This window comes from Saccoglossus kowalevskii, chromosome 12, assembly GCF_978046115.1.
Source record: "Saccoglossus kowalevskii chromosome 12, keSacKowa6.1, whole genome shotgun sequence".
NCBI lineage: Eukaryota > Metazoa > Hemichordata > Enteropneusta > Harrimaniidae > Saccoglossus > Saccoglossus kowalevskii.
In genome coordinates this window covers 23,535,589-23,557,988 of record NC_140652.1, presented here as the reverse complement: position 1 = coordinate 23,557,988, position 22,400 = coordinate 23,535,589, and the positions used below count along the sequence as shown (strand labels likewise).

The 22,400-nt window shown below is 36.6% G+C and overlaps 1 protein-coding gene across 1 annotated transcript; it reads right to left on the bottom strand.

The window, feature by feature from the left end:
• Positions 1-7,339: 7,339 nt before the first annotated feature.
• LOC102810011 (tenascin-N-like) lies at positions 7,340-22,103 on the bottom strand. Its single transcript, XM_085505982.1, has 13 exons — positions 21,791-22,103; positions 21,169-21,441; positions 20,304-20,588; positions 19,928-20,209; positions 18,574-18,864; positions 17,516-17,785; positions 13,799-14,044; positions 13,159-13,458; positions 11,360-11,635; positions 10,692-10,973; positions 9,952-10,230; positions 8,008-8,136; positions 7,340-7,885 (listed from the first exon to the last, which is right to left on the bottom strand). Exons 1-13 carry the CDS (start codon positions 22,101-22,103, stop codon positions 7,593-7,595), a joined length of 3,519 nt encoding a protein of 1,172 aa, XP_085362108.1. The 3' UTR covers positions 7,340-7,592.
• Between the last annotated feature and the right edge of the window lie 297 nt (positions 22,104-22,400).

Here is a 22,400-nt window from a genome sequence, read left to right as displayed (position 1 = left end):
TCTTTACATCAAACTCCACTCCTATCTATGGAATATATATTAGCGAGCTCGACCGCTATGCCCAGGCTTGCATTACACTTGCTCGATTTTTAAAAAGTCTGCTTACACCCAAACTAATAAATCAAGGGTTTTATGGAGAACGATTGTCGAACATGAATTGTCTATGATGAATTTAATTATCTATATCTAATATTGTTAATGATAACTAGCGTAAGAATTTACTAATTGTCTGCATTTATTCAATATTTGTGCAGCTTTCCAATGTAATAAACGTTCTGCATATGTAAAGCTTCTCTCACGTTCATTTGTAGTATGTTCCCTAACATGCAACTATATGAAACATTGAATTTGATGCGATACTTGCCAAACGTCTCATTGTAGAGAATGTATGTTCGATATGCACTCGCAATGACATATACTACAGTTCAGTTTACATAAACCACGGTTCTCTGAAGGACACACACCCTGGTGGAAATACATTCTTTATACATATTTATATTTATTTGTACTGGGTTATTTGTTCGATTCTCAACAAGTTCTCCTAAACAATTAGAAACAATATAATCAAAGTTTGGGAAAAATGTATTGGCGAATAACTCGTGTCTGGAAGGATATAAATTTTAGGTGTTTCCAAGGGAACACGCACATATGCCTTGGCCTAGCACCATAGTTCCACACGACATATCGAGTAAGCATCTCAGGGCTTTCTTGGTTGTTTGGTCCCCTGGGAGCATTTGGAAGTCTGGCTAATGTCTGAGTGAAGCTTTTGTCTGGGACGGAGGTATCGTTCAACCAGGTAAACCAATCTTTGGATATTTTGGAATTCTGTGGGAAGAATACAAACTGACGAGTCAAAAAAACGAACAAACTTCCTTTGCGAATACCCCTTTTTGCTGTTGGGCGTGGATCAGATTTAAAAGCCCACGTATTCCATATCGAATTGTCATCTTCTACATAAACAAATTTTGCACTCAATTCATTAACTCGTGCAGATGTTTGTATATCATTTTTACCACCATATAATTGAAGAATTCTCACGATTTCTAGATTTGTCTTCAACGGTAAATCCTGACCGCAAACATTTGAATAACACTTCCAGGATTTATTTTTCAATAACAAATCCTTTTGGCAAACGAGTTCGGCTCTTAAAATGTTCATTGATCCCCATTTGATTGGGAAAAATAGGAGCTAAGACGATATTGTCAGAACACCTAGTTATTAATGAAATGATGTTCTTAAACTCACTAGAATTTTCGTCGATATGAATACAATACACGTTATGATATCTATAAATAATCCTCAGTAACTGTTCAACTTGATAAACAGACTGGTAAATATAAATTCCGAATGATAGAGAAAAATTGACTTCTTCGTCAGTAACTGGTTTAGAGTAGTACCCTCTACTGTGCGCAAAGTTTGTACAGTTTTCAGTCATGTGGTGTTATTTATTACAACTACCGACCCTGTGCCTGTGGGTAATCGCTGTGATATATTGTGAATTGTTCTCGTAATATTAGATGCAGGTTTTCGATTTGGCGGTTCGGATATCCAGTTACTATCATAACTGTATTCTCTCATATCATGCTTTGTTATATTTCGCCACAGACGGATATCATAAGATAGACGGTAGACAACTGTTATTTGTAGCAGTAGCAAAACTACCCCGAACACCTGTCATCTTGTGAAGCGTTTTGAAAAACAACCCATGTCTATATATCCACTGTTCCAAAAAAAAAAAAAATAAGTTGATGAGTAGTCATATTAGTGAAGGTAGAATGTATCACCCTAAGTGTGAAGTATTTTTTTCATTTGGCGTTTACATGAAACATAATAGTGTCATCACAAATGTTTTTAAATTTAATATCTAGTTTGAAACCCGTGTAGTGGTCAACTTCCTTCAAAATGAAATGTCTGCAATATTGACATGTATATTAGGAACAGGAATCCACGATACAAGGTATGTATTCACTTGTGTTATACAGACAAGTAGATTGTAGAACACATGTGCCGAAGACTACCTGCTTCATTACGGCCATGCATTAACTTTTCTGTGTTTTTGTTATGAACAATTATATATATATATAACTATGTGATGCAATAACAGCCCCATATCTTGTCAACATATGTTAACAAATAACCAGCTAGCTTGTATATTCTGATTTAATATTATTATAGTTTGCAGTCTTTGCTTTACATAATGCAACACCCATATAATTGAACTCACAGTGTCGCCAGTCTCAAAATGCATGATTTACTGACTTCAATACAATAACTAGGCGAAGTTGATTTTGTATTCGTCTCCAATGCAGCGTATGCGAGATGCGCTGTATCAGTTATCAATGCAAATATACTCTAATACAATAGTGGTGAATCGTAAAACGATGGTGGTAACGCCGTGTAAATACACTATACTGTGTACAGGCATCAGAACATGTCAGCTTTTTGAAACCAACTTACATGTTTATGTTATTACAGTTATGGTCTTTTCATGGTATGCCTGAAGAAATATACACATCATGCTTCTAATAACACACACATATAATCAACAAAATAGTTCATCAATCAGGCGTAATTTAAATTTATGACATATGATTTCCGCTATGATTTATGGCGCAGCATTGCATTGCTAAGCCTCATACCCGTCAGTTCGACAAACGCCGGTAATTTAACTACCAATGATTCGAAACAATTTTGACGTTTCATGAATAAATCGTGAAATATCCAGTAGGATTTCCGAATCTGCGCGTAACGACTATGTAGATGTTGTAGTATTTTTGTCAAGCCAATAGCTGCTGCATATTGCAGTCAGCTTGTACGTAATATCAGTCGATGGTATCCCTAGGTAATTAACTGATGTGTCTGGCGCCAGATGGCTCGATTTCGAACCCGTTATATTCATATTATATGAGAACATAACATAAAAAATAAACATTTTGCTACTGATACAATTATTTATAATAACTTTTTATTTTTCTTGTCAATCTGTAATTATGTTTTATCATTCTATGTGTTTATATTTGATCAATATGTCATTTCTATATTAATATTTGGTCAGACGACATGAATTACAATGATCTTCTAATACATAAGCACACAATTAATCTATCGAATTAATAATGCTAAAATGAATAATTGATCTAAACCTCATTAACCTTTTCTTCCTCCTCCAAAACAGTTTTAAAATGGATTTTTCTCATTTTAATGACAATTATTACATAAATATACAGATATATACGTAGGTAATAATAAGCAAACTAAGCAATTTTTGTTCGATATATCTATACTAACTCTATACTAATAACTCTCTATACTGATATAATAACTCTAATAATCAGATTGTGACTAGCAAGCTGGTTGAACTGTCGGCACCATTGATACTATGTAGTAACTCCACTAATCCGATTGAATTATCGACATCATACAAGTCAATGTCGAATTACGTTAGTGATTTATTAGGATTCGTATTAATTTGAATATTTCTGGTAATGTCAGGTATTGGGTAGAAACCGCCTGTGCCTCAACCTTTATCAGGTCAAGTCAATGTAAAAGTGCATGGTGATGGCAGGGCGAAGTTTAAAATCCACATGTACATAAGGTAAATCTCCCGCACACGAAAATGTGTTTCAAGGTACACACATTAATATACAGCGACTGGTTATCAAAGGAATTCATGGCCGAGATCTCAGTGAGAGGAAGTTACATGATTTCGTGTCCCATGAATTGTATCCCATTCTCTAACGCCAACCTTCCAAAACCCACGACCACATCGGTCATATATGTATATTGTATGTTCGTGATACATTTGAATCTATTTTTTCACTGGGCAAATACGCTCCGATGAAACACGATGGCGTGTGACTACAACATAATCTTCCAACTAACTGAATATGTGGTGATGGACTTTGTATTGATTCTAGCTTCTAATTTCCATGCTGCTGATTACTTTGAGACAAAGTCTATATTATTCTGGTTTTAAACACTCGGGAAACAACGTCATAATTCTGTACGATTATATAGACTTTCTGTGTTGAAAATGCATGTTCTATATTTGCAGACGATGAAACAATAAGATTAAATTGCTTTCCGTGCCGGGTAATATATATTTGTTCTGCTGGCAAGCTGCGTTCCGTGCTTTCATATGTAAATTTGACCAAATGACAAATTACAAATCACTCACACGTTATACATAAAAACAGTCCATTCAACCCAAATTGTTAGTATATAATAAATCACAATATAGTGTTACACGGTGGAGGGGCTATATTTCTATTACACATCTTGCTTTTATACTGCTCAAAATGAAGTTGAACTTGTAAGTCAAACTTCCAGATTAACTAGTCACTGTCAATGGCATTGATCATGAACTGTAATGGGAATGAGTTGACTTGATCTTTCTGGTATTATATTCCAAAAAGAAACATAATTTCATACATATGAAATCAACTATCTTGCTTTTATTCCAAAATTAGTTCAGTGTGTCATAAAAAACACACAATGAAAGTAGGACACATACAAAAAATAACATATCAATCTATACATAAATCCATAAGGAAATGAACATGCATTTTGAACCATATTCATAAAATATAATATTGTAAATACCACGCTCAATACATAAGAGTGTGATGAATACTATATTTATTACAAAAAATATATGGAACACTAAACACATGCGCAAACACTGCACATAATACAATTGTGAATACTACATTACATACAGAAAGGTACTGTGAATACTATACTTCATACACAAGAATATTATGCGTACCACAAAAATACTATTACAAAAGAATATTGTATACACCGCACTTAATAGAAAGCTACCATTTGAATATTACACTCATTACCAAAGATTAGTGTAAAAAAGCACTTAAAGGGGAGCAGAGGTCTGGCTTTTGACACTCTGTACATGACATTTGAGATCTATGAATAAATTCTGTCGATAAAAACATCTTGTATGTGCTGCGAAATGTCCTAAATATGGGGTATAAAATGGGCTGTGAAGCAGACGACAAACGTCCGCTTTGCCTGGTGTAATTTCGCCTATAGAGGGCCAGTTCAATGATGTCATCAGTGAACACTGATAATTGAACCTATTCACTCTAGTACGTCAATCTCATAGAAGTGCTACTATGAAAACCCTTGTTAACTGACAATTTAAAAGTTGAAACATTGTGAGGTGTTGTGCGTATGAATACCATATCGATTCGTATTAGGTTTCTCAAAATCCCAAATAGAAATCCCGTTGTTGGTTTCCAAAAATCGGCATAAAAACTAACCTGAAAGTGAAGACACGGACAGCGTTCTAGCTATAGTGAACAGTGAGTGAATAAACATTGTACGAGTTAAAACTAAATTAGAAATACACTAACGTCACTACAGTACTCATTTCGCCCAACTTCCCACTTTTCAATCGACCGGTTATCGTTTAATTTCCGACCGCACTGTAATTTCCGACCAGAAAACGACCGCATTTTTATCGTTACGTTTCTCTCGCTGGCTCATTGAAAACACCGACGGGTCGCCCAAACACTGGTCACTGGCACAGGAGTGGTACAGTTTGGGGATACAACGGGTACTAACTATTTTTAAATTCCGAACTACTCTTCAAATCTATACCACTTTGTAACGTTCTGTGTCCAATATTAAATAACTGAGTTTGCGTAATTATTATGAAAGCGATATATCAAAATGTTGAAATTTTTAGAGCCGGTACAATATTATAAACACATTTGCGTAATTAGAAAAGCAGCGCACTAAGTAAACGATCGTAAAATATACAAGTTTGCGTAATTACAGCACCGCCAGGACGAATAACAATTTTACAAGATCGACGCGTGGAGCATGAAAGAAAAAGTTCGCTAAGGTAACGCGCCTGTTCAGTGCGTGACTAGGAGGTCAAACTTCGGTCAACACGCACTTGATGTCAGCATCGCCGCGCAGTAAAGTTTCGCAATGAAGTGCTTGAAGTTTAATTGCGCCCCAAAATGATGTCGTAGATCACTCAGTCTTCTGTCAACTATTTATTATACACTAGTTTCCAAGCTTTTGGTGCAGCCAAATTTAAATTTCTGTTATTGAACTTTGTTCATTCATGGTCTTGACAATAAGTGTGAATTGATGTGCGAGCCTAACCGTACACGACCGCGGTCAGACAGCGTCATGAAATCTATGCATAAAAGGCGGGCGACCTGTGGCTGTTTGATTTCCTACTCTCCCCTAAAGCTAGCGATTGGTGAGAATGGTTATTAATATATTACCCAATGCTCTTCGAATTGTTATTTTTGTTTCATTTCAAGGTCTCGGCTTGAATGACAGACGTCGACACTGACGCATCCTAAACTCAGCATGGAGAAATAAGCCACGATTGACATTCCAAACAAATTAGTAACGGGACACGGTCGATAAACAATCCAAATAATCGAAATCATTATCGTAAGGCCGTAACTACAAACATAATTATACAAACACATCGTGAAGAATCAACAATTAGAAAAGGAAACCCAGAAATTACGCCGATGTACTTTGTAAATCGGACAAGCATACCGTAATTGCGTTGAAACATTTTGTGGTCAGTAAGTAACCTCAGAATATTGTTTAAAAGAAAATATTCCATCCCAATCAAATCTAGGTCAAAGGGTCAAATTGAGTGCATATAATTATAGATAGTTAAAAACTAAATATATTTGAATTGTTGACGGCTATTCAACGTTTGTGCAAACCAGAATAAAAAGGGAGTGTATACAATAGCGATATGGCGATTGTTTACAATATTGTACCAGCTCTAATATTGGACGCAGATGAAGTTGCGTTCGCGAACGATAAAAATGTGGTCGTTTTCCGGTCGGAAAATACCGTGCGGTCGGAAATTAAGCGATCGAGTAAAAAGTTGGGGAAATGAGTACTGTAGTTCAAGTGACGTTAGCGTATTTCTAATTTAGTTTTAACTCGTACAATATTAATTGACTCATTGTTCACTATAGCTAGAACGCTGTACGTGTCTTCACTTTCAGGTTAGTTTTTCTGCCGATTTCTCGCAACCAACGACAGGATTTTTCATTTGGGATTTTGACAAACCTAACATGAATCGTTATGGCATTTATACGCACAACACCTCACAATGTTTCAAATTTTAAATTGTCAGTCAACAAGGGTTTTCATAGAAGCACTTCTATGAGATTGACGTACTAGTATAAATGGTTCAATTATCGGTGTTCACTGATGACATCACTGACTGGCCCTCTAGAGGCGAAATAACGCCAGGCAAAGCGGACGTTTGTCGTCTGCTTCACAGCCCATTTTATACCCCATATTTAGGACATTTCGCAGCACACACAAGTTGTTGTTATCGACAGAATTTATTCATAGATCTCAAATGTCATGTACAGAGTGTCAAAGGCTATACCTCTGCTCCCCTTTAATATAAGCTCATACTCTTCACTTCGGCTCTGTAATTACATTTCTGTCATAACTTTATATTGGACAATTGATGCAATAATTGACGTGTTTCTTAGATGGCTTGCGTGAGGTGTCATAATGTGATTGAGTATCAGATAGTTTTCAAAACATCTAAAGCATGTTAAAATGGCGAACTAAATAGACTCATTAGAATAAAGATACACTTCAGCCAAGCTAGCATATTGAGCTTCGGGTTCTCGTGGCTGTAATTCTGCATATTCGTTTTGTTTAATTTCTTCTTCCTGGACTGATAAATCGATGTCTTGGTAGTTGTCGTCAGTGTCATTGCTGCTTCTGCTGGATCGTCGTATTTTTATACAAATCACACCAGTTATGATAGTTACGATGATAATTCCCACGACTGCACATATTGTACATACAATTGCCACATCACCGTCAGATAACCCGGAAGTTGCAGCAATGACCTCTGTTGAATTCAATATCAAGAAACATATACGAAAATGTTCACAAGAACCCAAGATCTCAGCAAATGATTAAACGAAATATGGATTATTTCATTACACATGCCGTTTATGATAATACACTTACCTTTGATTTGATAATCAATCATTTGTGTACTCTGGACACTGCCCTCCATGGTTGATATTTTACTTACACTGTATTCAGTAGATAGTTCATCAGTTGTAAGATGATTTGTAATTGGCATTAGTACTGAGTCTACATAAAGGAATGTTCTCATTATAACATATGTACTGTAGTATTCATAATTACAAACAAGATAAATAACACTTGTATTGACTGCAATAATATTCAAATAAAAGAGAATACTTCATTTCTTATAATTCATTGCATAACGTAGCTTTGGTGGGCATAATCGAACAATAACACATTCACAATGATAATCGTTCACAAATGAGTATCACGTGTTAATAAATCAAATAGTGAACTAGATAACTGTCCATGTAATGATTTGAAAAAAAAATCGCAAAAAAACAATGCGGAACATACGTTTGCACGCACAAGCACTAGACTTAATTAGTGTCGTTTCTGTGTAGATCATCGCATTACAATAAATCGTATATGTTATTCTCATGTGGTGTATTTATGTCGCATAGTATATCGTATCACGGAAAATAACTGTCATACCCAAGTATAAAACCGGTGAAAACAATGATCAAAAACGTTCAGAAAACTGTACTTTGAGCTAGTTGCCAAGACTCCCAAAACTACCTACATATATACACATATATCAGTTTGAATTGCCTCAAAGTTGATTAAGTGATGTTTTTATCAGTCACTGCTTCTACCGGCGTGCCACAGCAGGTCACACAGAGCCAATAAAAATACATTGTACAGTGGCTTGTTTCCGAGCAACATAAAATATTCTGTGGCGTGATAACGTGAATACCGAAACTGACAACATATCGACTTTCCCTAACTGGTCTTCGTTGCAACAAACAAGCACACCATTCACCTCAGATACAACACTAAGTGTTTTCTCTTGGTGGTTAGTAAGCTCACCCAAAGAGAAAAGCTAGAAACACGTTCATTTCCATATTCCACCATTTTAATTTTAAAATGTGTCGTTTCTATCATGAGTTCTGACTGGGTAATGCAAATAAGCCCAAGTAAGTCTTATAATCGTTTGAGAGTGAATCGTGGTAAAATCTGCCAAGGTTTAATGTTGAGGCTTTGGCTGAATACATGGTCCTTGGCTGGCGAAGATGGTATTCCTCGTGTTCACAATACTTAATATTACAGGTCAAAATCATATTACCTCAAACTTTACACCTGTGTGATTGCTTCAAAACATAACTAAATGAAAACGATGGACATAAATGATGCTAATATTTTAATACAGTATGCAATTGTATATGTCCTAAAATGTTAGTGCGAAGAAATCTAGCACAGCTTTGCATCTACTCTGATTGCTGAGTAGTTAATTATTCACGTCATTATGTGTGACCACTGCGCAAATAATTAGAATGTGATTCAAGTTAATACTCGACTGGTACCGACACACATGTATACTGACAGGTCAAGCTAAGTGTTATAACATTATAGTTTGGTGGGTCTAAAAAAAGAAAAATGTCATTATTAATAAGCCATGCATGCAGCAGTCCGAGTTAGTTATCAAACTTAAGATACAGTATATACGTTTTGTTTTTAATGATATAGCTGGAACATAATCATGTCGAGTATGTGTCCATATTGAGAGATATTGCTCAGTAACAGCATTAATTAAAATAAAATAGCCACCAGTCGGCTATTTTGAATTGGATTGTCAAAACATTTAAATATATATCTACATGTATGACATTATGTATAATGAATATATGAATTTTTAATACACTCGGTCTAAGCATGCCAGAGATATGGTACTAGAACAGCATTCATTAAAAGAAATTAGCGACATTTTCACACTTGGTTTTAAGTTGGACACTGTTTCAAGCGATTATAAAATGATAGGAGACGATGGCAACAAAGTGAAACTTTGGAAAACAATAAATAATTATGGTCTCGTTATCTCACCTGTCTGAACCTTTAAAATGTCAATCTGTGTCTTTGTTGAGCCTTGTATTAAAAATAAAGTAAACGTGTACTCTTGTCCAGCAGTCAGACTACTGAACACACCCTGGATTAAAGTACTCGGATTGGGATCCCTTGTAAAACGTTCACCAGATCCCGGTTCCCCGTCATCTGGTGCGTACTCTATCTCATAATCGGTGAAATCTCCAACATTTTGAGGTTCTCTCCATCCCAAGATGACTAGTGAAGGGCTGCTAACAAGTACATCTAAGACAATCTTCTCTGCGAAACAAAAATACAAGATCTTATATACAAGATAAAAAAAACAAAAAAAAAACACGTGGCTATGGTAGCAATGTTTATTAGTTTTTTATCGAAACATTCGATATTTCTAAGGATTTTACAAGGAAAGGAGCAGACTATAAATGGAACTATTCTGTGTGGATGTTGCCTGAACTTTGGGGCTCAAAGGGTTTAAATACAACTTATTTTAACCATAGGTAATAACAAAACCATGATGACTAATCATGATAATAACTGATAGATACGAATTTTCACGATGAAAAATATGTTGTTTTTCTCAAACAATGACATGGAAATTTGTTTTTATAACATTGATATTATGGATTCCCATCATGTTTTTCTGCATAATTTGTTGTTGTTGTTGGTGTTGTTTTGTGTCAATTGTTGGTAATTCACCAGTCTGAGAATATTTTCAACAAGATTATCTAAATTCAACTTACTTGTAATAGTAGTAGTCGTCGCGGCTTCACTTAGTGTTTGAAGTGAGCCAGTACCGCTGACGGAATAAACCACGATAGTGTATTCAGTAATAGACAATAAACCATTGATGGAGAACTGTCGTGTATCTGAATCAACACTGCCAGCGACCATCTCATCCCCCTCGGGGTTGATGTAGGAAACCTGGTATTGGTCAAACTCGCCTATCGTTACCGCCGACCAGGTGACTGCCACGCTGGTAGAAAACACATCGGTGATGATAACAGTCGATGGTGCAATCGGAACTGAATAAATAAACGTAAATATGTTTCAGACACCTAATTTACTACTCAGTTTTGAAATACTGACATTTTTTTTAGAAAAATATATATTTCATCTGAATTTAAGAGAAAGCGGTTACTATCAAATGGCACCAAGAGTGAAAGTCAGGTTTATAATAATAGTAATTAGCTGACGACCAGACAATTATTAATCATGTCAAAATAGTTAGTCATTACATCACGATTATTTTTTTAAATGAATCTCATGAATAGAAACATGTACATTGGGTAAGTTGTGAAATTCGAACATGCTGGACGATGGTGATGATAAACCATCTAATGACATCAAAATTAAATCGACCATTCCTACAAAAAACGGCATACTCACACTCAGAACACACTGCACTTACTTGTCCGTTGCTGTTTTGTATCCTTAACAACCTCTTCATTATTATTTGTGATGGATACCTCAAACGTATACTGTCTTCCTGGGGTTAGATCAGTAAAAGATAATTCCAGGTCCATGTCAGCAGACCGTGTCAACAGTGTGTATTCACCCTGGTCACCATCAGCCGGGCTGTACGATATCAAGTAAAGTTGGAAATCCTCGGTGGCTGCACCCCAAGTGATGTTAATGCTATCTGTGTTCACGTCGTTAAAGGTTATTTCAGCTTGTGCAGCAGTTTCTGCAATAGAAGGTATTTGAATAATTAAATAAATGATATGAACAAAATAGTGTGACCATTTGCATAATGGGTGCTACTCGTCATACGGACACACCAAGTGTGACAAATTTGTGTATGTACGTGTACTATACTGTGAGTGCAAGTCATATACACAAAACACTCTCCATACTGCATAAAATACTTCCAGCTGTGTAATAATCCAGTTGACAATGAGTTTAAAGAAAGTTGTGTAATTTTGCACATACTAAGGCCCGCCAATCTGTTCAATATTTTCTGTTTTATAAAAGTATAAAAATATTGTTTTTTATTCATTTCTCAGTGGTTAATTATCTGAGAGCACTGCAGACATGTTCAAACATTGACTACATAGTTGTATACTAATTACCACAGTTGTCCGATATAACACCCAATGTAATCAGCTGAAATAATGTTTTTTAGAAGGTGGGTGCTTAGTCGAGCACATCCTCGATAATTTTCATTTGCCATTTGCCAGGTAAGAGGAGATTTTGAGTAGAATAAAATTGCGAAATATGTTGAGTTATTGATTTTCACTTTCACAATGACAAAATAGAAAGGATCGCAAAAATACACGCTTCTCATTTTTATTTACAAACAAACAGAATTAATGGTGTAAAAATTACTAAAAATCTGTCAAGTCAAAAGCTTCATCATTGTTGAATGCTTTAGATTGCAAGAAAACTCTAGATGCAAAGGAATTTCCGCAATGAAGTTTTTCTGAAAAACAACACCCTCTGACCTGATAGGTCAAGTCTGTTCTTAATCAACCAGAACACTGTATTGTACTGATGCAATTTTCTAAGAATTTCCAAATTATGACATTGGCATTCTTCAGAACTCAAAGCTGAAGTAAATTTATATATGATCTGTTGGCACTGATTTTGATGGGAGATTTCGAAAATCTTGTGATTAACCATTTCTGGACTTCGTGTGGTAGAAGCATTTAACAAGCTTCACAACTATTAAAAGTACATGTTGATTAGCAGTTTACACCCCATTCAGGATAGTCACAATGCAATAGACACTAATTATTCGGAAAAGTAAAATAATGCTCAATGAACAGGTTTCACGACAAAACGGTTTAATTTAAGATGTTTTGGACACTTAGTTGAACGTGAAACTAGAAACAGGAATCACTTGAAAATGAGAGTGGGCACTTAGTTGGAGATGGGAGCCAATTCAGATGAGTATGGTACGCACTAACTTGTCATTGTGGGCAGTGTTCACTACACGTCATTTCGTACTGCGTTTTTCGTTGCAGTGTGTACGTGGCTTTGAGGGTAGAGTGTCTACAGTTCAAGAGACTTGTCATGAACATGAGTTTGAGTCATGTGTTTCTATGCGATCTACGTCTGTTGGCACATCCATTTTTTTTTATTTTTTTAGCAATTACTTCATGTAGGTATTCAACCCGACACATGTGTACTTGTAATTCATAGAGAGTGTGCTTTCTACAAACATGCATCAAAGGATCTTAGTTCAAATATACAACTCCAAATGCAAACCTGTGATGTATTTTACCACATAAGGGTCACTTTTTGTTTGGCTGTATCCAGTTCCTGACAATGTAACAGCTGTGATGGCATACTCTCTACTTGGTGTAAGTCCATTCAACGTAATCTCATAATCATTAACATCAGGGTCCACCACAGTCAGCAAGATTGGGGATACAGTGGTACCGTCTGGAGGGTCATAAGTAATCTGGAATGCGCTGTAGACACCACCAGGAGTGAACATGTAGAAACTTATAGATGATGGCCCAGATGAAGCCCCATTGATGACAATCTGTAAAACATCATTTGGTTCTGACAAAAAATAATCACAGAATCAATACACAGACACTCAATATAACTACAATTATGTAAATACAATGGCTTAACAAATTATGAAAATTTGGTAATAGACATTCAATTGACTATCCGTAATTGAATACATAAACACAGAATAAAAGAATTCCTTCATGCAATCTGTATATAACTTAATAGTAGTAATTTTCATAAAATAACCCTGTTAATTTCTATTAATTTTTTTAGTAAGTATAAATGTATATAATGTGTATATATTATAAAACATAATCGAACTTTCAAAATGTGTCATTACAACGCTTATGATTTGTTTGCAAAACATGCAGTATGAATAACTTACTTGTACGCTGCATCTTAACACTATCATCAACGTTCCCTCCAGATACCTGTATTTTCATCTCATATTCCTGTCCAGGTGTTAAATCGTCAAATGTGTGGGACAGTTTGCTTCCTTTACTGACAATTTTCACAAACACATTATCCAGATAGATCAGATAAGCAGTCGCACCATCAACCGACCCCCATAATATCTCAATGACCTCTGTAGTAAAACTACTGATAATAATCTCACCAGAAGGAATTGTAGCTGTAAAAAGAAATGGATACTATAATCACTTGTGTATGGTATCTGAAAGGTGATTACAATCGTATATTCCTTTCATTAACCATTTAAAACGTCAGGAAAAGAATTTGCAAATCATTAAGATTAATTATTATTATTATTTCTCTTTTTTTTATTAATTTTAGACCAACCTAACATTATTTACTATTCGTTACAGGTTTTGGTAAACATTTTAAGAAAAAAAATCTGAAAAAAAAATATGCAAGTTTATATGCTCACATAGGTTTTAGGGACTCTGAATAAAAGTCATAAATGCTGTATACTGAATTGCAATTGCAACTGAATATAGAAAAAAATAATTGAAAGCTGAGGGTCCGATAAATACTGTTAAATGACTATTGGGGGTAATTTTCACTCGGTTAAAATTTTGCTGATTTACCATTTCAGGCATATTCAGTGGGTATTAAATTCACGGTTTTATCATTTAGATAATGTGTTCTATGCTGAATTTTACATATTCACTGGGTTTTAATTTAGCGCATTGTCCAGTGAATATGTAAAATTCAGCATAGAACACATTATCTAAATTCACCATCAGGACTGATCATGCAGCTCTAAGGTGGTTGTTGAGTTTTAAGTGTCCAGGAGGAAAACTCGCCAGGTGGATCGAAGTCCTTGGGGAATCCGAGTATAAGGTTATAGGCCAGGGAAAATCCACGGGAAAACTGACAGGTTATAAGGAGACCATGCGGGAAATGTGGTTGGCAGGGGGAACATAGCGCTGTGATTTCCAGGGCCGGAGAGTATAGCAGTTCATTGCAGGATACTCCCACTTGCATGAGGGACACAGAAAAGGTGAATATGGGAAAAGGAATAGTGGACACCAGGATGGTGGAAACGGAAATAGAGACCCAGGTATGGGCTGTCAGAATTCAACCTAAGGTGAGCAGTGATCTGATAAAGGAAGCCCAGACGGCTGATGCGGAAATAGGTCCAGTAAAGAGGGCGAAGGAATCAGACCAAAATGGAAAGAGATGTCACGGTTGGCGCCCGCCGTGAGAGTTAATTGAGGAAGCTGGAAGCAACTCGGAATAAAGAAAGGTCGAGAGTATGCGACGGTTGTGATGAAGACACTAGAAGAGATCGGATGAAAGTGAAAATTATGAACCAGTCAAAGTGCATTTTTGTGGAATCAGATGAGGAAGACATGAAATAGAACTGAACTATAAACTGTGAGTGAATAACCCTGTATGGGAAATTTGCACTGCCGTGAAAAATGTATTTACCTTTATTTGGGTGGCAGATATATATTTCCATTTGGATTTAGTGTAACTAGAAATTTAAAAGTAGAAAACCCGCACTTGTGCGTGAAGAATAAACTACTCCATATTTAATTATTTTTGACGTATTCATGAAAACTAGTTTTTATTTTATTTGTGGCCAGAAAGATCTCAAACCACATTCCTACTGCTGGGCTGCAGACCAGCATTGGGAGTTTGGGGAGAGAGGTTAAATTGACAAACAAAATGGCAGTCAAAAGTCAACTTGAGCTGTGACTTGTGTCCTTGATTTTGTGTACTATTTCAATTGAGAGGATAGACTTCAGATACTAATTACCACCCCAAAGTATAACCAATTTCAATTTTCCAAGATAATTTATGTCTGTGAAAAAATGCTATGAAATCAACCCCGGTGTGTTGAACTCAGGGGGGAATAATGTGACATAAATTGTAAGTGAAAAGTACAGAGCCCTGGTTGTGTGAATGAAAAGCGCACATGTTTGTATAATTTGCAACAACCCATTGCACATGTTTATTTTTAAGACTGTTGTGCTGATACAGTCACTGGATTGTGTTGTCAGCAGAAATTGAGATACATACATCCTGTCTCTCCCTGTGGCATAATGGTATGTCTCAGACAGTGACATGGTGATTGTGAAATACCTTGGAATGTGCTGAGCCCAGTGTTGTTGGCAATGAAAATAGATATGACATCATTGACCCGAGTCTCCTACTATAAATTGGTAGAGCTTGGATTAAGAGTGGTTTGTTCCACTACCAAAATTGGCATCCTCTGTACACTGATTTGTCGGCTATTTCGAGATAACCAATCATTTCGTTATATACATTTATTATTTGCATGGCCATAAATTAGCTCGGGTATTTAAGTTGAGACATAAGGGAAAATCTTTAGTCAGGAAGGTGACCTGACTTGATCCTGTAACATCTTGTGATGCTGATTCCTGACTCCAGTGAGCTGTACCCTATACAGGGGTACATATGCAGACGTGCTGTGCAGTAATCCCTGCTGATCAACAGGAACCACTGAAGCTCACTGCCTGAACTACTCCCGTTGTACCAGTGCTACCAGTAGCAGCAGATAGCAGTGCAGTTGCCGATACTGGACACAGAGCACGAGTTTAAATTGTAGTGCAGCTGCTTCGCCAGTGTGCCAGATACGAAGGAACGCAACATTGCACACTGCTGTCCAATGGAGAGTGGAGTGTTCCCTGCAGCATCGATCAAGTCTCTAATTTATTTTATTTTACAGTGTATCCCCCTCCTTGCTGGTTCCAGTGACCAGCATCCCTGTTATTTGTTTATTAAAGTACAGGAAACCGTATATATTGTGTTGTGTTGATTTGTTATAATCGTTACTGGTATATTTCTTTCTCTGCACAGTCTCAGTTGTGGTGATATACATTCACCAAACGATCCCCACCCCGTGACAGCGGACGAGCTGAGAGGGAGGAGACTTATTAGATAAGCACGCTACCAAAGACAAAGACTATTAGACCGGTATTAAAGACAAACTCCCCGATCCTGAATACGGTGTAGTCCCATAAAGGCCCCCCCCCCGCATTTAACGTCACACTATCAATGTCACCAATAGCAGGTGCCCATGTATACGTTATTGATGTGGGTGTGTTGCTTATTTCCACAACAACACCAGGAGATGCAGGAACTGAAAATAATCAAAGATTTGGGTTAATTTATGATTAATTCGCATTGGAAAATAATGTTTTGTAAAAATGAACATCAATTTTAAATTGCCTACTGGGAGTCCCACAGCCAGCAAAAATAAATGGGGAAAAATCTGTTAGCTGGTGATGCGTTCATGACTTTTTATAGAATACTCTAAGTGTGTTCTTTAAATCAGGATCTTCCAAAATACAAAATAAAATTCCATGCATATTTGTTAATCACTGACAGATCACCAAAAAAGCAATGGAAATGACATAGCCCCTGTCAGTGAATTTGCATGTGAAATAACTCACTAAGATGTTCACAATGTATGCCACCTTTAAATGATGTCCATACTTGTAAATTACCATGACATTAATTAAACGTGTTATTATAAACTATACACAAAAACATTGAGAATGAACCATAATATTATTACTCAGTTCTCTCGAATAATGCATTGCATATATGCACAGTGTCAGTATTCAGTTGTGCACAATTTGAATTCAACTCAAACTGCCTTAAAAATTACCAGTTCTTTGAGTAGTCGTCACTTCGTCCTGGGTTCCCATGATTTCCACTTTCATGGTGTATTCTCTACCGGGACTGAGTCCAGTGAAATTATAACGATATATTTCTTTAGCCTGTAATTTCTGAGATGTGGGTGATGGATTTCCACCATCTGCAGGATCGATGCTTATCAGGTAACCATTGATTTCTGGCCCAGTTCTCACGGCCCAGAGGACTTCAATGAAACTAGATGTGTATGCCTTGATCAGTAGTTCATCTTCAGGTATTGCAGCTAAACATAAAAACAAAAGATGAGTTTAATTTTGTACATATACCATGAGGGCGCCATAGGTGTATGCTTTTATAAATAGTTTATCTGAAGGTATAACAACTGAACTTAAAAACAAAAGATGAATTGTATTGTTTGGATATACCATGAGGGCGCCATAGATGCTTTAATCCACAGTCAGCTGGCGCACCGTGATAATAAAATTTACTATATGGGGGCCGCCATCTTGAATGACGCATAAAACTAAATAAGAGACAAGTTGTGAAACGCGTTTTTCAGATTCCTACAAATCAGGACAAAAATACCAATCTTTCACAAAAATACGGTCCGTTGGGGTTATATTAAGCCAACCGATAACACAATTCGGCCGAATTCGTCGTTTTTGTGTGCAAAAATCCCTTGCATACGAACACCTAATTACGCGAAAAACCTAGAACACTAAGCCGGGGTATTTGAAACTAAAAATTGGCATTCCAGCACAGCAGCCAATCAGCGACGGCCTAACGCTTAGATGACAATTTCGAGTCTAATGCAACCACCACTACACTGCCAGTGTACATAAACATTGACATGTAGAGGGACATACCACATGAACACAAGACACATTGGTTTTTACCACACATATATATACAATTTGCATATCCTTATCTTATGTATCCTTGACAGAAAATATTAACTTTGAAAACTGAAAGCCAGTCAGGGTTAAGGTATGCCAAGACTGTAGTCTATAAGCTCATACAGACACTGAATACATGAATTATGATGGGTACAAATGATTAATATGAACTTGCCAGTAGTCTGTGTATATTGCTTCGGAGTGCTGGTAGTGGCATCCAGTCCTCCTCCAGATATGGTGACAACAGTGATCATATAAGAAGTGTCTGGACTGAGTCCCTGCAGTGTGATTCCAGCCAAACCATTACCATCTACCGGTAGGATAGTCGGTGACACAGTCCTGCCATCTGGGGGATTGTAAGTCACTTTGTAAGATGTAAGCTCTCCTTCTATTTGACTATCCCAGAAAACAGAGATGGTTGTCGCGGTAACCTGTCCAGCAAAGAAGGCACCCACAGGATTTGGCACTGTTGGCGAGAATAAATACAGATTAATGTACAAGTACAGTAAAACGTAAATTGGCAACACTTTAAATTTTATTTGGATGAAACTTCACAAACGTAAACTTGTCATTCATAAATACCTTGCCTTTCCATAAAATTTGCAATCAATTGTCAAACACCAAATGAAAACAGTATACCGGGGGTATTATGCTTTTCCAAAATTGGTTTATTCCCCAATATCGCTTATACAAACCAAGTGAAATGACACATATTATCCAGGAACCGAAGGCGAGTGAATATACAGCACCTGATACCAGCTCTACAAGTGAGTGATATCGCATTTCTAATTGCCAACAAGACAGACATTTTCTGAAAGCTCATATGCTAATATATATGCACAATTAATCACTATATTTAACCTTAGAAAATATTCTATAAACTAGAAACTTATTCATTTCAGGGGTCTTCCACAAGACACCACTACACTTAACCCAGCCTAACTTTATCCTTACCCTCTGGTTATGAATGGAATGATACAGGTATATGCCCCTCCAGACTACTATACGTGTCCTGAATATATGTATTTAACACTAAGCTAAATTGAACAGCGCATAGTCTCAGATTGAAAGCTAATTACGTGTGTATTTAGACTATTTACAATTTATTCAAATTCGTACCACACAACCAAACTATACAAAGAAATGCACACTTTGACAGCCATATACAATTAAAATAAGGGAGGCCACACTGGAGGGGCAAAGTTAGATTCGTAACTCCACTTGTAATCCAAATGTCCTTTAGTTCAATTTTTCTGGATTTTTGGAGTTTCTAATGCCACAGTTATGTCATCCACCATTGTGGCAGTGTTCTTTCAGAAAGTTTGATTTAAGTTTTGTCTTCCTTTCAATGACTTTTAATACCACAAGAATACTGAAAAAATGGGGTCACTGGACTATTTTTCTAGATATCAAGGAGAATGGTCAAAATTTACAATTTTCACCGGTTGATATGATTAAAATACTTTTTTTATATAGCGGTATATATTGCAATTTGCAAAATTGTTTTCTCAAAATAAAGATCCACTCACATGTTCGTTGTTCACTCACCAACACAGTATTAGGTCCAGATATTTGTAACCTAATACTATACATCCTGCCAGCAACAAGGTTCAGAAAACTATAGTTGATGCTGGTCCTAGTGGGATCCTTAGCAATATAAGTTGGTCTAATGTCAGAAGGATTATCACCATCAGCTGGGTCAATTGATAATAAGTAACCGGTCACCATTGGATCTTCAACTTCTGACCACAAGATTTCAATCTTGCTTGTATCAAAATGTTGAATTCCGATAGTATCAGCTGGCACTTCCTCTGAAAGTATATTATGGAATATGACAATATTAGCTGAAAAACAAACTCAAGAAGTACACACATCTCTTGCAATGAAAACAGTAGTGTGACTTACCAGTAGAATTACTGATGGTAACTGGATCACTGACAACACGACTAGAACCACTACCAGCATAGGTCACTACTTTAAACATGTATTCTGTTCTAGGCTCCAAACCGTCTACCTGGAATTCTAACGAATCGGCTGGTAGTGTTAGCATGCCCACTGATGTCTCTGTACCTGCAGAGTCTATGTAAGATATCAGGTAGCCATCAGCATCTCCTGATGCTGCCTCCCAATCAATGGTGACAGTTGTAGTTGTGTAACTTGTAACAGTCACATAACCCGGTGTTGCAGGTTCTGAAAATGAGTTAAATTGATAATCAATTGCAGTGATATAAATACAATATACAGTCATGCTATCAACCATACTATGTCTGGTTGCTATGCTGCCAAGCATACCACATCTGGTTGCTATGCTGCAAAGCATACAAGATCAGGTTTCTATACTGCCAAGCATACCACATTTCGTTGTTATGCTGCCAGGCATACCACATCTCGTTGCTATGCTGCCAGGAATACCACATTTGGTGGCATGCTGCTAAGCATACAAGATCAGATTTCTATGCTGTGAAGCATACAAAACCAAGTTGATATGCTGCCAGGATATCACATCTGCTTGTTATGCTACCAGGCATACCACATCCGGTGGCTATGCTACCAAGCATACCTGATCTGGTTGCTATGCTGCCAAGCATACAAAATCATGTTGATATGCTGCCAAGCATACCACTTCTGGTTACTATGTTACCAATCATACCATATTTGCTTGCTAGGCTACTACTCAAACCATATCTAATTGCTATGATATCGAACATGTCACATCTGGTTGCTATGCTGCTAAGCATATCATATCAGGTTTCTATGCCATAAAACTTACTTGTATACTGTGTAGCAGTGATATTATTACCAGAATTTGCCTCTTCTACTGTTATTGTATAAAGTCTACCAGACATCAAACCAAAGAAAGAATAATCCACATAAGTACTAGATGGTTTCTGTACAGCTTGTGGATAACTACCACCATCCTCCGGTGAGAGAGACACCAGGAATAGTCCAGGTGTACTACTGGGATTCAGGTCAGTGTTCCAGATGATATCAATATTATCCAGACTGTATTGTTTAATGATAACTTTGTTGGACTCCATTTCAGCTGAAGAAGTGAAACATATTAACACTAATGAAAACTTTCCCTTACAACTATTTCTTTAAAATTGTTCTTCAAGAATTCATCAATACATAGGACCAGTATGACATAAACAATCTCTCCTTTAGAAGCACATAGACCGAAAATTGCTTTTATTGTCCTCGATCTGGGATTCACAGAATACAGAATATAGTGATAAAATTGTCAAATGCAAGCGTTTTGGCAATTTAATTTAATTTAATTTATCACAAAATGTGGAGTAGTGTTAAAAACAAACAAACAAACTTCATATTCTGACAAATGCACGTTACGCACACGCACAGAAGTATAAAGATAGATTTCAAGGTGTACATACCTGTAGTACCAGGGCTAGTGACTGCTTCACTGACTAATGCTGAATCCCCAGTGCCTACTTTACTGTTAACACTGACATCGTACTGTGAACCAGGATTCAAACCTGTTACTGTGAATGTAATATCATCTTTAGTGGTTGTTCCAGCATATATTTCTTCACCGTCATCTGGTACATAGTAGATTTCATACGTTTGGACAACTCCGCTCGCCTGTTCCCATATTACCAACAGGCTAGTAGATTCAGTGCTGGTCACTATTATGTTCTTTGGTGGTAAAGGGACTAAGAGTGAAAAAACAAATGCAGATGTTTCCATCCTAGCAATTTAAACACCTGATCATGTTTCACTGATTGAATAATTTATCCCTACATGCATGCCACCACAACGGGTGAAGTTAAAGTTTGCTGTTTTTGCACAAAGCACATTACAAGAGGTCCACGTCTGAATAACACATGAATCGTGTAAAAAAATCCATTACAAGTGATTAAAAAAGATCTCACTACAAAAACAATTTTAAAAAATGTTGAGTACCGTATGCGGCAGGAGGTACACTGGTGACATTTTTACAATGTACTATACAATGTGTCTATTCAGACTTAATGACTTTGCACA